The sequence below is a fragment of the Fukomys damarensis genome, unplaced genomic scaffold, assembly GCF_012274545.1.
Source record: "Fukomys damarensis isolate Sample0158 unplaced genomic scaffold, DMR_v1.0_HiC HiC_scaffold_30, whole genome shotgun sequence".
In the NCBI taxonomy this organism is placed as follows: Eukaryota; Metazoa; Chordata; class Mammalia; order Rodentia; family Bathyergidae; genus Fukomys; species Fukomys damarensis.
The window spans coordinates 23493983-23510400 of record NW_022900942.1 but is presented as its reverse complement, the minus strand read 5'-3'; the positions used below and the strand labels follow the sequence as shown (position 1 = coordinate 23510400).

The 16418-nt window shown below is 41.6% G+C and overlaps 1 protein-coding gene across 1 annotated transcript in view; it reads left to right on the top strand.

Moving 5' to 3' along the window:
* The first annotated feature begins 4614 nt into the window (after positions 1-4614).
* Tnfrsf11a (TNF receptor superfamily member 11a) overlaps positions 4615-16418 on the top strand; it is a 78204-nt gene continuing 66400 nt past the window's right edge. The window contains exons 1-5 of the mRNA XM_033757393.1: positions 4615-4644; positions 8992-9090; positions 11011-11092; positions 12861-12986; positions 15885-16028. Of these exons, the coding sequence (XP_033613284.1) occupies positions 4615-4644; positions 8992-9090; positions 11011-11092; positions 12861-12986; positions 15885-16028 (481 nt within the window). The remainder of the gene's footprint in view (positions 4645-8991; positions 9091-11010; positions 11093-12860; positions 12987-15884; positions 16029-16418) is intronic.

The window sequence follows — 16418 nt, the reverse complement described above, 5'->3', positions numbered from 1 at the left end:
ACCACCACCCCGAGACACCAGCATCAGTTGCTTCACAAGGGCGGTCATGACTCAGTCACCCCTCATTATCCTCATCTTTCAATACCATTGCATTAGGGAATTAAGTTTCAAAATGAGTTTTGATAGGGGGCAAACCATATTTAAACCATTAATGAAAATAACATGAAGTGATTATTATTTAAATCTTTATAGGGTAATGGCAATGTCCACTGGGACCCTAAAATTCAATACCAACCTACCCTGCTTTTGTGGGTACATATTGACTCACAGTTTGTACAAATCATGTAAGCAGTTGTGTGACCTTCCTCCTACTGCATATAGTCACATAGGCTTTCTTGCTGTGGCTTGATTAAGCAACACGTGTGAACTCCCTCCTAGGCCTTTGCAAATGCTTTCTGTGTCCACCTCCTCCCAGCATATACTAGTAAGTTGACTTGTCCCCTTACTCTGTGCAGATCTCCACTCAGTGTCACCTAATCGAGGAAGCTTTCCATAATAATAGCATCACCTTACTTATTACCATTTAATTTTTTTTCCATACAATGGTTACAGCCAGATTTCAGTATCTGTTTATTGCATTCTACTCTATTGGGCTATATGCAAGGACTCTACGAATTATTCATCTACTCTATCCCATAGGACTGGACACATAGAACCTATTTAGTTAATATTTGAGGGATAAATGAATATAATATTTACCTTGTTGCACTTTTAGTTTGTAAAAACACTGAACATGTCTTGCTTAAATGCTACTGCCCAAGATTATTTTCTAAAGAGCCATGCAGTGATGCTCTTTAGAGTCAGACCATTTCTTCTAAAAACCACTGATTTCTTTAAAGATGGTGAAAATGAACCTAAGAGTCCTTTGGGTGCCACTCGTATTCTATATCATGAGTCAGTGGTGTCAGCAGCTAAATCAAGACCTTTGAGCAGGACCAGGCAAAGTTGAATTTCCCCAGAAAGATAGACAAAGGACTTGAATAGATACTTTTCCGAAGAAAATATACAAATGGCCAACATTCACAATAAAAAATGTTTAACATCATTAGTCACTAAGGAAATGCAAATTGAAACCATAATGAGATAAGCACTTCCACCCATTAGGATGGCTACCATAAAAAACAACAGAAAATAATACCTGTTATTGAGGGTATGGAGAAATTGGAGTCCTCATGAGTTTCTCAGGAGGATATAAAATAGCTCAGTCCCTGTGAAAAACAACATGGGAATCTTCGCAAAGCTAAGTAGACTTGCCATATGGCTTCTGGGGCACAGACCCTAAAAGAACTGAAAATTGGGGTGGAAGCAAACATTTATGTGCCAGTGTGCACTGCAGCGTTATTTGCTACAGCCAGAAGGTAGAAAGATCCCAAATGTCCGTCAAAAGAGAAGTGAGTGAAAAAGAGAAGTGAATGAAAAGGTGACATGTCCACATGATGAAATATTATTCAGGCATAAAGAGAAATGAGGTTCTGAATAATGTTTGTTTTGCTTTTTGTTTTGGTACCGGGGATTGAACTCAGGACCTTGCACTTGCAAGGCAGGCGGTGAAACCACTGAGCTAAATCCCCGGCCGAGCAACGAGGTTCTGGTGCGTGTGCAATATGGATGAATCTTGAAGGCAGTATGCTGAGTGAAAGAAGCCAGACACAGAAAGACAAATACCGTGCGATTCCACCACAGAGCAGTCAGATGGACAGAGACATCGGAATGGTGGTGGCTAGGGGCTGGTGGAAGAAGGAATAGGGAATTATTACTTAGTGGTTGCAGAAATTCTGTTTGGGGTGATAAAATGATGTGGAAATAGATACTAATGGTAGTTGTACAATCTTAAGAGATAACACCACTGAAATGTACACTTAAAATAGCAAATTTTGTATCATATTTATTTTATTACAGTAATTTTAAAAAAATTACCTGGAAAAAACAAATAAACAAATGAAAAGAAAGGCAAAAGGCAAACACTAAAAGAGCCAAATTTGATATATTGCAATGGGAAGTCCTTTTTCATCTTCCTGAAATGAACAGCACTATTTTCTTTTTCAGCTCAACAAGTTATTCTTTAATAGTCTAGCAAGTGCCATTTGAGAAAAGTAGAAGTAATAAACTGTCATGTGATTCGGCAACAGGTAAACAGAGGTGAGCCCCAGAAACAGGCTAAAGTCCACATGACCTGCTGTGGAGCAGGCTGACGCAGGGTCCATCGGCAGTGCTTTAACTGACTGAGCTGCGTGCTTTGCCTCCAATGGATGTCACTTCCCAAAGTCACTATTTTGCTGTTTGCTCAGGCCACCTCTTTCCTGTCCACCTGTCCATGAGATCTAGTCCAGGATTCTAGCTCTATTTTGAGGAGTTTACACCTTCCTTTTGCTCTTTCTCATCCCAGCAGTCTTTACAATATGGTTTCCATTCATGGGGCTGCTAGAAGTCCTTCCTTTTCTTCTGCATTGGGCTCACTGCCCTTTCCTGAAAGGCATGAGGATCCTGGCCCTTTCCCACCTAGGATCAGGACACACCAAGGTCCGAGACAGGCTCTACCTTGCACCTTCCTATGACTCCCATTGCTTTCTCCTCTCCCTCCTTCCGCCTACCCAAGCCCACTTCCTCCCACTTCCCTACTTCCACCTCTGCCCTCACCTCTGCACTTTGCATCTTGGGTACCTCCTCTTGTGAGTCCCACACCACTAGTACAGTATTTGTTTCCCTCATCCTACACCAGCCCATCTTGAAGCCAAAGAAGATTCCAACACCAGTTAGAGGATCCTGGGTCTTCCAACTACATCCTCCATTACTGAGGACTGAGCTCAGGGACTTGGTGGACTTGGATCTTTCCACTGTACCAGGGTTTGCACTGTTTGTGCAGCTTTATGTATTACAGTTTGTTTTCCTCTCTTTTTCTGTGGCTGTGTGCCTCAGTACGAAATGCTTTGAAAGGGCAGCAGCAGGTTTATCTTTTAGTTTTGCTCCAAGCCAATACCTTGTATAAGCAAATGAGAAGAAGAGGTAGGAATGACTTTGATGGCGTGAGAATAGCAGAGATTTTAAGAGATTGATGTTCTCTATTGTTAAACCCTAGATGCCAACTTCGTATTCTGGTTTCATTAAGAAAAAAATTGTTCCTTGAGATAAAGGTGAATGGCTAGATAAAGGGAAAGGAATGACTGGTGTTCCTCTGTTATTTCCACTGTGAGCAAATTGATTCTTTTTGCGGGGAGAGCGGATGCTATGTATATGGGTAGTGGTTAGTTCATATTTATAATTTTCATTGGTACCATTAGCAGCTGACCAGCTAGGTTAAATGTCTTTAAGCTGAAGCTTTGGATACTTTTTTATCACTGGATACACTTTTATAAAGGCAACCTAGAATACTCCAAGTCTTCTGGTCGCAGCCACATAATAGTGTGTGTGACAGTAATACTTTTCTTCACAATCTTAAATACACTAAACATTTTTTTTTCAATTTTTTTTGTGGTTGCACAAAAACTTGATTCTCACTTTTGGCAGGATAATTTTTTTCAGTAGTTACATGTTAAATGTATTTCTTTGAAATGCATTATATTTTTAAACATTCAGAGTTTTCTGTTAAACCCTCTAATATTCTGTGTCTATTTCCATTATGTCTGTGCCACAGACCTCACTGGTGTAACCTTGTGTTTGCTAATTTTCAGTAGATACCGTAGTCCATTAGTCTTTCAGCTTGAGTGAACTATGCCAGGTCATACATTGGGGTGCATAGGTGATCCCCAAATACTGGCCCTGACTCTCTTTGCATCTTTAACTTATGACATGTCATTTTCATAGGTGCCTATAAAATGTTGTTCTGAACCTTGAAATGCACAGTTTTGGTTTGTAGAGAAAAATGAGTCTCATATTTTCTCTGTGTTCTAGAAGCTTATTTAAAATGAGAATATATGGAAGGACATTCAGTCATAACTCAATTAATGTTCTAGCTGACAGAAATCACCCATAGATGTAATCTAGCAGCAGCTTTATCAGCAGACATACTGAGTAAACTGTCTGCCTGCAGCCAGGCACAGCTTACATAACTGACTGAACCCCAGACAGAAAACCACAGAGTGACTCGGACCACTTGACATTTTACAGTGATGCCTCACATTCCCAATCCCAACAAAAGGTACTTCTTTATCTGAAATCAAACATGCGTTTTAAAGCATACTTACCACACCTCCTCCCACTCCTGGAGTTGTACCACGGAAATACTCTGCCATTCAGGCTTGGTCATGGCCAGGTAAAAAGTAAAGAAGGATGCTCTATGCTCAGGAAAATTGTCAGGTCTTTGGGATTTTTCTTGGAGTCTTCTGTCCCCCTCCCATTTCTGGTGACACTTGTCCCTTTATCCCCTCAGGGAATGACTGGGTGCAAGCAACTTATATTTCCTAATTATGTTCAGATATGCACGTGAATATCTGTTCCCCTCTGTGAAATGTACACCAATCCACTGCACAATGGAATCACATCACTTACTTCTTGTAGAAACCTACTAGTCTTAACTTCCAAGTAAGGAAGCAGAACCTTTGTGTTTATGGAATACTGCCACTTGCCAGAGTCAAATCAATTACACGCATTACTACCTGTGATTCTCAGTGAAGCGAGATGGGCACAATTATCAGCCCCCTTGCACAGGTGAGGAGACTGAGGCTTAGAATTGGCTTCTGTGGGAGTTTTTTTTTTAATCCTAAAATCGTACAGATATAGACAGTTTTATTAAAGAAATGTCAAGTTTTCTCTGTCCAGTCCAAACCAGAAGCCCAGTTCTGACAGTTGACTCAAGTAGGAAAAATCTCCCTGCCCTGAAGCCCACCCTAGCCATGGAGGACTTGGCCAGGCCTCATCGCATCCTTATCTCTGCCTCCAACATGGGTTCTCCCAGCAGCTATCACTGCTCACTAAATTTCCTGTATTCTATATGATCAGATTTGACCTTAGTTATATTTAATTTTTCAGTTTTTCCAGAGAAACCAGCCCCATTTGACTTCTACACTAACAATGATTCCTGTATCACTTCCACTCCTCCTTATGAATGTCTGATTGAGAAGCATAACAGTGGGATACTTTCTTTCCATTCACAGATACATGACTGTGCATGTTAACAGAGAGCCTGGGGTAGAGCACTTTAGCATGCACAAGGCTCTGAGTTTCATCCACAGTACCACAAACAACAAGAATTAAAAAACCCAGAAAGTGGTCCAGGGATTTAGCTCAGTGATTCTGCCACCTGCCTCTCAAGCGCAAGATCCCAAGTTTGATCCCCTATACCAAAACCAAAACACCCCAGAAAGCTCTATAAAATAGAGGAAGGAATCTGGAAGCTTTCAGAGGAAAGCAGTTAAAGTAATGGCAAACTCAAAAAGGTCTCCCAGAGTGCCCCAAATGAAAGGGGCTGTGTTCTAATTGTCTAATTTAATTATTTGTGAGCGGGAGAAATTTAGACCTCTGTGGCCCATCTTCTCTTCTGGCTGAAAAAAAAAAAAAAAAAAAAAGACAGTCAAAGAAATGGACAAGAAGTGAGAACCTTTATTTGCAGGTTACTTTGATCTTTTAATGCACCCTCTTGTTTGTTTGCTTATAGCTAAAACAAAATACTTCAGAGAAAAATAACTGTTTGGTGTTAGGCCATCACAGTAAGAGAGCTGTCATAGTGTTCTGGGGACATGGGCCTCTGGTACTTTATTTGTATTATATTCTGGGTAGGATCAGTCCCAATAGTGATTTTTCTTAAGGATTTTTTTTCCCTAGGGTGCTAGGATTGTAAGTGAAGTGTTATTATCACATTTAATAGCTTTTCCCTTTAACAAAAACCACATTGTTTAGTTCTGCTATGACATTCAGAAATTTGATATCATCCTTCCTGATATTGTAGTCAAATTCTCAAATATAGTCATGGATGACATTTTATAAAGTGAAACCTATGGAAAATCCCTCATTTGTTCTCCTGGGTGAGGGTTTTTTGCCTCTTGACAGAAGAGGCCAAGCCTTTTTCTGCTTTGTTCTCTGCCAGTGTGAATTTTCAGTAGAGCAAGAAAGTAATTTTAGTATCCTTAATGACTTTCCCCACAGTTGGGCTGATTAGCAGCATGGAAAATAGATATTTAAGTCAACTTTCTCCAAAGGATTCTAAATACAAATCCACTACGGTCTGTGGCAGAAATGCTTATGGTTTTTTCTGAAGTAGACACAAGATGGGCTTTGCATAGGGAAATAAATCCACAGAACTTTATAAAAAATATATTTACTTAAAATTTATTATCTCTTCCTTCCCTTTTAAAGCCTTGCACAGACTGTGGACATGCTTAGTCTGGAAGAGTCTGTCATGAAAACACCAGTCTGTATGCCCTGAAACAAATGTACACATGACACATTAAAGTGAGGCAAAAGAAACCAAATAAATACATCATTTTTCCTTCTTAACTCCCTTTTTTAGACTTAGCAGGGAATTTGTACATGTAGAGGATATTTGCTATAAATAGACTCTTAATATTCCTTACTAATCTGGAGGAGATGTGTTAGCTTTGTGTTGCTATGACAAAATAATTGAACATATCAACTAAAAAGAGAAAAGAAGATATCTTTTGGCTCTAGGTTTCAGAGGTTTTAGTCCATGGCCAGCTAACTCTATTATTTTTAGGCCTGTGGTGAGGCAGAAATATTGCGGTGGGAGGGCGTGGTGAAGGAAAGCTATTCACCTAATGGCAGCCAGGAAACAGAGAGCAAAAGATCCCAAGAGGACAGGACTTTGGACCAGATATGGTGCACAAGGTCATGTCCCATGACCCACTCCCTTCAGCTAAGCCTCCTTCCTGTTCCCATCACCTTCTAATAATGCCATCAGGTTATGATCGCACTAATGGATCAATCTACTGATGAAGTTAAAAACCACGTAGTCCAATTATTTCCCAAAATGCCAATCAACTGGCAGCCAAATATTTAATTCATGAGTTCTTGGGGACATATAAATCCAGACTGTAACAGAGGATCTGTTAAGGAAAGAAAAGCAGATTAATTGATGTAAATTCTGTGGACTAAGTAGAATGATTTTTGTAGTTTACTGATTAAAAACTATAGTAGGACTCTTTCAATAGCATTGCTTTGTTTTTACAAGACTTCTGAGCAACATACTTCAATTAGATTCCTCCAAATGCAAGCAGACATCTTCCTTCCTGGCTGCCAAGGTAACTATTGTAAAGAACACTCTCCCAAATGGATCACAGATCATTTTCCTTGCAGTCCCAGAACACACACACACACAAACACAAACACATCCACCCCAAATCACCTGGCAACTTTGGTTCCCTATGGTAAGGAGTGGCTGGGAGAAGGGTAGAAAAGACTTTTCCCCAAACAGGCGTTTTTAATTTTGCATCATATGACTATATGTATTTCCTACTCGAAAACAACAGCTAAGAAGAAACCTAGGTGACTACAAGTTTGTACATCTCAACTTAGTCACCCAGGACTTCCCATTGTACCTCTTGGAGAAAAAAGGGCAACTGTAGATTCCTGAACCCCTTACCCAGTTAGCTGAACATCTGCAGCCTTTGCCCTACATTCCTAATTCCGGGGGAAGGATCCCTTCAGTAATATTTTAGTGGGAACATATTTTTATTATCCTTACTAGGGTGGCTATGATTATAATAGTCACTACCTCATAACCAGGGGAGCATGACCTTGGAAGACAGACTCAGGCCCCAATTCCAGGCAGTTAGAGGGAAAGGCAGGGCTGCTGCTGGGAGGGTCACGAGCAGTCTAGCTACTCTTGCCAGCTGTTGGTAGGCAGGGCAGCCAGGGGTGAGATGGCGGGCATCAGACCTGGGAATACCATAAGCAAAGGAGGGGTCAGAATGGGCAAGACAGAGATGCTGATGTCTGACTGAAGAACATATATTCATTGACACAGAAAGTTGGTACCAGAGGATGTGCCTGGCGGGCCATCCAGGCAGAGGGAGACAGGTGTAAGGAGATTCAGTTGTGGAGAACAGGTGGGAATCAGGAGCAAGGAGAGCTGATCTGGCCTTCAGTTTCCAGGGACAGGTCCCCGAATCCCCAGAAGACAGGCAAAGAAGACAGGCAGGAGAGTGGGAAGAACTGGATTTTTCTGGTAGTTAACAATGGAGACTGCTATGCAGAGCGCAAATCAGGGAGTCTGTACTGGGCTGGAAGTGTAGAATCAGACTGAGAGCGACACAGAAGGCCATACATTTTGTGTGGGATCCGGGACCTGTAGAGTCCTCTAAGAAGAGGCTCTTCCTAGAACAGGGTCTCTGCAAGTGCAGGGAGAGAAAAATTGAAGCTGAGACCCAGGAAGGAAAAAGAGAGACATTAAAGCCGTAGTTTATCATCTCCTAGATATGGGAGTATCCTTAAGAATTTTCCAGATTTTAAAATGTTTACTGCAAAACCACATTTCCTCTAGTATATGTGGGTGTGTGAATGTTGCCTTTTAGGTTATATATGTATTACTATGGTGGAGAGCTGAAGGTATGCTTCAGTGTGTAACCAGCATCTAGAGAATAAAGTATATTTCTGCTTAAGCTCTTCCTTAAATGAGATTAAAATCATACTTTTCTGCCTCACTATCCCAAATTGTTCCAAAGGAAAATCTCTGCTCTTCCTTAAAAGATCTGTAATCCTATAGCTATGTCAAGTTGGCATGTCATTTGGAAATGGTGACAATGTTCTGGAACTACAGCAGTGATGACTGTATAAATATGAATATATTAAAAATCTTTGGTATAATTTACAAGACTAAATTTTATAGTGTGTGAATTATATCTCAATTTTCTTGAAAAAAAAAGGTGTATCTGCCTAGAAAGATATAGAAAGATAGAAGCTGAGGAGTGAGAAATAGGTTTTGATAAATAATCTGTAGAACTCTGTTTAACAGTAAAGATACCTTGTCACTTTGGAAAGCATTGATTCCTCATTTTTGCAAGGAGGTGAAGTCCTGGATCAGACGCTGGATGGGTTGAATGAATCACGGCCATAGTCCTGCATGTGGAAGCGAACTGTCCACATGTTCGATCAGCTGATGCTCAACAGGCACCAGGCTTGGAGCCCAGGACACAGCCGGTGGTATCTGACAGTGCTCCTAAGTGGCTACTTCAGTTCTTACCAAATTCCCCTAAAAAGTACCTTTCTTGTGTGTGTCACACAGGCAAAGTATGTGCTTATCTTACAGACACTGTGCAACTTTCTTAATGGGTCAGAAGCTGTTGATAACCTTTGTCATCTAACTGCAGCCCACACACATATTTGTCCTGCTTGCCTTGACGGCAGCATTCACATAGCCTTAGGCGCAGATAATGCTTTTGGTTACATGAAGTCTAGTGTCCATGGAGAGTGCAAGTGAGCCCCAAGAAGCAAGTCACATACAAACATCCTGGCACATGTTGCTCTAGCAACCCAATGGGACCTTCTCATCCACCTCAAAGCCACTGTGTTTCTGCCTTGACTTGCCTGCCCAGGGTGAGGTCAGAGACCCATCCCCTCAACCCCACTTAGCTAGCTTTGGGTTTCCTGAGTTGGTCCTTTATTTATAAGACTTCCTTTCACAATTGAACTATTTCAGGATATATGGCTTCTTCCAAGCCCTGTTATTTCAACACTTTCTTTCCAGCTTTCTAATATATAAATGAAGCCCCTCTTCATCTTGACCAACATCTGAGTGCCTTTGTTTCCACCTTTCCTCTGCTGATGCCAGCCTATAGCCACACTGATGGTCTCCTAGAGCCTCTAGCCACCCGAAGACCATGCCAGAACTCACTGTCTCTATTTGAACTGTTCACTTTGTCTGCAGTCTTCCTTGTTCCTGCTCCACATTCCACCTGCCAGTTGCCATTTTCCTCACCTGGCCAATTTCTTTGTATCCTGTAAAGCTGAGCTCACTCCCTAGGTTTCTGGGACCTCCTTGGCCTTCCTCTGCTCAGATCAAACCTATATGCCTCTACAGTAGCAACTGCCTGGTGCATGTTTGCCATTCTACTGTAAACCCCTTGAAGGGAAAGTCTATGACTAGGTGTCTGCAGACCCAGCCGAGAACTTGATGAAGTGTGCACCCACTGATACCTGTTGAACTGAGCCCCATATTCAGTCTCACTCTTCCATTTCTAACACGACTGCTTCTCATCAGCGGTGTTTATTGTTGTTGTCATTTTTCATACATTGAGAAAGCTGCTGAGAAAAATAACTTTACTGCTACCACCTGGAAGACTGTCTGGTGATTCTGTGAGACTTGGCTGTTTTGTTTTGTTATACTGAGATGGGCAGATTCAGAGATTAGTGTTTGTATTACAGTCATACTGTTTTGGACCAGAAAGGAAACAAAAGCTCAGAATTCTTAAATAGCTTGTCCAGAGTGCCTCAGGTTGGGACTTAGCTCATGAAGTTCCTATAATACCTTGCTGTCCTGACTTATTAAAATTCTCTCCATGTTTAACATTTTTGAAAGTGAGCACTATTAAATATCTTTTACAATTCTGAAGTATTTTATAGGACAAAATTTGACATCCCAGGTATAATCATAGAAAGGGGCCCCATTATGTTCCTGTGGTGTCATGACCAAGACCTGACCCCAGAGAATTGGGGCCAATTTTTTTTGTGTATGTGCCTGGGATCGAACTCGGGTCCTTGTGCTTGCAAGGCAGGCAGCAGCACCATTGAGCTAAATCCCCAGCCCTAGGGCCAGTTTTGTATGTAACTTTCAAAAAGCAGTTTTCAACTTTTTGTGTACAATTTGCGTATTTCCTTTAGTCCACCATGTCATCATGAGCATCACTGAAATGTTTTGTGTTTAGATAGGTGTCATGCCCTGTGCTAAAGGTTGGTTTTATACATTCTTAGGCTAAGACAGGGAAGGGACTATTTTGAAAGTGATCATGAGCAGCTGATGGTGTTTTCTTATGCTTTTCACAAGTGCAACTTAGTGATTCACTTTTTGTGTTATCCAAAAAAGACTTGTTCATAATGTCTGTCTGTTGTCAATTTTCATTTCAGGTGACCTTCCAGGTCACTCTTCCATGTGCAAGTGACAGGCATTATGAGCATGCTGGGCGGTGCTGCAACAAGTGTGAACCAGGTAGGCTTGTTCCCGAGCATCTGCCAGTGTCCTCCAAAGGTGGGGGGTACTTTTGCTGGTTGGTTTTTTTCTGTCCTACCAGAAGAAAAAGAAATAGGATAGACCTTTCATGGTAGTGGCAGGAATAATGTCTATCATTTGGAAGACAAAAGTCTCCCTCAACAGATAAATTCACCCAAAATTCAAAAGGAGTTTCAGAAACTGGTATTTAATTTTCCAAAACACTATTTCTTGAGAAGGCAAGACTTTCAAAATCATAGTTTAGCACTTTAGACTCAAACTCTCACAGTGTGAAATGCCACTCATTTAAAATTATTTTTCCCACAATAATTTATTTTATTTTGGAATAGCCACACTGGAATTCTCAATGCTAAATTGCCAAAGTCTTGTTAGACCTTCTCCCACATGCCTGCCAAGGAGCAGAAGGGGGACTGACTACTACCTTTTTTTTTTTGATACTGGGGATCGAACTTGGGTCCTTGTGCTTACGAGGCAGGCCACCGAACCGCATGACTACCATCTTCTAAAGCCAGTCCTGCCAGTGTGTGGCCAAGTATTTCTACAGGTCCAGTGAAGTCCCCAGCCCACTGGGTCCTCATCTTCTCATTGCTCAGGGGAAGGGTGGGAAGGTGGGTTACCTTATTAACAAGGCCCTTGGGAGGTTTTAGCTGCAGATATTTCTTGATGTGCAGGATCAATATCCAATAATTGTGTGTGTGTGTGTGTGTGTATGTGTGTGTGTATGTGCGTGTGTGTGTGTCTTGGTCAAACTAATTTAGCCATGAGCCCATATTGTTTGTAGAATGTAAGAAGTTAGCCATACAAAGTGAATGTGGAGAGGATTTTGGAGGTGGCAGGATGGAGAGGGTACTAAAGTTCCTCTTATTCCCCAAGTGGGTTCCAGGGAACCCCTCAAGTTCTGTAGAACTCAGTTTAAATCCATAGTTCTACTCCATAACCAGAAGAGTTTGGGGGTACAAAGGCAATTGGTCTTTTATTTAGGTGAACTAAGAAGTTGCTATGACCACAGTAAACTCAGGAGGGGACACATCAGGCATACCAAACCTGGGACAGGATATCTTAGCCAGCCAAGAGCCTGCAGAGCCCAGCAGGGTACCATACTCATCTCATACATCTCATTGTCTTTGGTGGTGGAGGGCACTTTCTGGGATTATGGTCATGTAAACTGGACCAGTAGATTGGCACCTGCTCTTTCTCCCCCTTTCCCGCTTCCCCTCCCTCCTTCCCTCCCTCCCTGCCTCCCTCCCCCACCCCTCCTTCTCTCTCTCTTTCTTGCAGAGTCTTGAAGCTGGCCTTAAACTCACTGTGTAGCCCAGGCTGGCTTTAAACTCACAGCGAACCTCAAGCCTCATTCTCCTAAGTGCTGGAATTACAGGCGTGCACCACTACACCCAGCTTTTCTTTTTCTTTTTCTTTTTTTTTTTTACTTCTTTCCTTCTCTCTTTTTCTATTTATTTATTTATTTTATACTACGGATTGAAACCAGGGTCCCTGAGTTATGCCTCGCCAGTGAATGTTTTATTTGCATTGTTTTTGGAAAGATTATTCTTTTTTTTTTTTTTTTTTTTTTTTTTTTTTTGGTACTGGGGTTCCAACTCCAGTCCTTGTGCTTGCAAGGCAGGCACCAGAACCACTGAGCTAAATCCCTGGCATATTTTGTTTCGGATTAGTGCATTTTCAGCTGTTGTTTTGTGTCACATTCTTGTCATTTTGTTTTGATCAGTACATTTTCCCCTTCCAATTTAAGGAAAGTACATGTCTTCTAAATGCACTACTACCTCTGACAGCGCGTGCTTGCCCTGTGGTCCCGATGAATACTTGGATACCTGGAATGAAGAAGATAAATGTTTGCTGCATAAAGTGTGCGACACAGGTGAGTCACTCACATATGTGTGTCAGTGGGAAGTGTGGAAAGCCAGGATCCATCTTTTGTCCCACCTTTTGTTCCTCTGATCTCTTCTTTATAAATATTTTTAGAGATGTTGTTTCTTTTGAAGGGCCTGGGAAAGAATTATGACCATGGTTTTGGACCCTCAATGCCCAGGATTTTTAAAAAATCTGCATTTAGAACTTTTGTCCTGGAATGTGTTTATGTTGCAGTGTAATCATGAACACATTGAACATTTGACAGAATGTTTCCACAATATTGGTATATGTGTTGTCTCATTTAACCTTCCCCGAACCCTGTGAAGCAGTCACGTTTGTCCCATTTTACACATGGAGGAACAAACTTAAAGGTTGAATAACTTCTCCAGTGCTAACTGATGAGGAACAGGATTCAAAACCAAACTTCTGACTTGTAAAACGTTTTCCTAAGCTACAAATGTTCTGTTGGCTCTACTATTTGATTTCCTTCCTAGAATGCCATAATTTTTGTATTTTTCTTTTTTGCCTCAAATGGTTCTTTAAATTATGGTTTGCTTTTAGGAATCAGGATCAAAATGTCTCATAAGTTTCTTAATCTAGAGATTTTTCTCTCCTTTTTCCTTTTTCTATCCTGTTTATATGTTGAAAAAAACATGTTAGTGCTGTGGAGGTCGCAGTCTGGCTTTTGTCAGGTGCATCCCCTCGATGTCATTTAACATATTCTTCTGTCACCTATATTTCCTGCAAATTGGTTGTATATAATAACAACTGTTTGATATATCTGGAAGATGAGTCAGGTTCTGGTTTACTTTTTGTCATTTGGATTTTGGCAGATCTCCTTTATAAATACTATAATTCACATGTATAATATTGGAATTATATAATGACTGCTTATCTCTCTTGTGCTTTAAAAAAAAATTACTTTGAGACAGGGTCTTGCTAAATTGCCCAGGCTGGCTTCAAACTTGCAATCCTGTCTCGGCCTCCTGAGTAGTTGGGATTACAGGTGTGCACTGCTGTGCTCAGTAGCTGTTTATCCTTTTTTTGTCATATTAGCAGCTGTATCATAAGCATGACCTAGATCTGTTTTCATTAGGAGCTGTAGAAAGATGATGTTCTACCTCTGTCAGTCCTTCTTAATTTATAAAGAGAAACTTCCTTATCAACTGTTTGTTATCCTGAAGTGCAGTACCTATAGGAAAGGCAGAATAAATGCTTCTAATATTATCAGTTTTCAAAATAATGACTTGAGCATCCAGATTTTCCCAGGAATTTATTAATGGTATGAATTCACAAATTTAGATGTATTTGAGGTGTTTCAGTCTATTGCAATCTATTGGCTTTATTGGTGCTCAGGTTATCCCACTTCTTCAAGATGGTCCCAGGTCTTCTGGTACAACCCCAGGCATTTTGAAGGGATGCCTTGCTTCTAGACTTACCTTGGAATTTCCTACCCTGAGGTGTAATCAGTCCTTTCTCCAGGGATTTGTGATTGCCTTTAGTGGTCATTTTATTTAGTGACCTCAGTCAGAGTGCTTGGGTGATTCATTGCTACTGGATCAATAATCTTCATTGTAATCATTATCTCCCACCTTTGGACAAAGCTAGAGAATAAGTATTTTTTAAACTATAATTTTTCTAATGTATTAAAGATTGCTGGAGATTTTTGGCTGGAGAAGATAACATGGAAACTTCACTGAATAGAAGCATCTGATTAAGTCTTTTTTATTTCCCACTGCTTAGTAATGTCTTTGACTCATTGCTGTCTTTTGGAAATAAAGATTCATTCTGTCTACTGCCAAAGTTGATTAAAGCCTGAAACTGGGTGCATTAAAGTATTCTGGAATACATCAATAAATTCAAGACTCCCCAGGCTTATGTTCTCTTACATTTGAGTAGGATCCTGGGAGTCCTTGGAATTTTCCAGAGAAGTTTCATATGTCTATGTGGGTTCTAATGCTCTGTGTATATTTCCACATACTGGCATTGCCACAGAGCTGACTTGGGCTTGGAGTGCAGACACAGGAGGATAAAGGGACTTCTTCAGGTTGACCATGCTTGGGTCTGAAAAGACTGGAAATAGGAAATACTCCCTCTCTATTGGCTATAATGTGGGACAGTGAAGGAAAGAACAGATTTCTAATTTGTCTCCTCTTCCTCTGAAACTCCCAGCTGTATTCAGGAATATAAGGTGAGAGGGCTATTTGGACAGTCCTGCTGAGATGGAGTCCTACACATGTACAAGGTCTGTTTTCAGCAATGCTATAGATTTGTATTGTGTGTGTGTGTGTGTGTGTGTGGTATCATAGATCAAATTCCTATGTACCATAATTGCAGAAAAATTGGAATAGTTCAGATTTGAAGTAAGAAGACGCACATTTTGCTGTCTTAGGAGAAAAGAGTAAAAGATGTTAAGTGTTTGGAGAAGGGACCGATTTCCAAGCATGCCTCCTTGTCTGCCTCTATGCTTTCTCTACCTAACTATCTTGGACCCCTTCGGGATCTCAAGATGAGTCCAAATCTCCAGAGCCCTGTTGTCTTAGGTCTAAAGTAGCTGTGGTGTTAATACTGATGACATTTGGATTTACTAAAATTCAAGAAGCTGAGTAGTTTACATTAGACTGTTTTGCATTTACTAAATAGCAATCACACATTCCCCAGTCCTTAATCTTCCTACTACCATGGAAATTAATTTTGCTAAACTCATAACCCTTAGAGGAAAAAAAAAAGCGCTGGTATTTTGCGCCAACACAGGAAGCGCCAGGAGGAACTTGGGAGTTCCTTAAAGCAAGTGTCCTGAGTGAGTCATGTTTCACGACAGCCAAGCCGCTCTGTCGTGGAGGTCCGAGGCCAACTGTGCCTTCTCCCTCTTGGTGACCACTGACCTGTCTTATGTCTCCCGCAGGCAAGGCCCTGGTGGCAGTGGATCCCGGCAACCGCACGGCACCGCGGCGCTGCGCCTGCATGGCTGGGTATCACTGGAGCCAGGACTGCGAGTGCTGCCGCCGGAACTCAGAGTGCGCACCAGGCTTCGGCGCCCAGCACCCCTGTACGGTTGTGTGTTTGTGCGTGTACGTGTGCTTGCGTGCATGCGTGCACGCGCGCGTGTGTTTATGAAGGCGCGCATGGGCTCCAATCCGATCCTACAGAACCCTGAAGTAAAAATCAGGGCACTGCGAACCTCCCGGCAGTTACGGCCTCGTTAAGCAGGTCGTGGTGAGCAGGATCGCAGCACTGGGAGACTGGAGCAAGAGGACTACAGTTGGAGCCAGCCAGGGCAATTTAGCAACTTAGTGACACATGGTTTCAAAAAAAAAGGAAGCGTGGATGCTGGGGATGGAGCTCAGGTTGAAGGCCCTGAGCTCCATCCCTAGCTGAGGGTGGGGAGTGGGGGTTATTGATGTTCCAGGCAGCGAGATGACACTAGAGGTATGTGAAA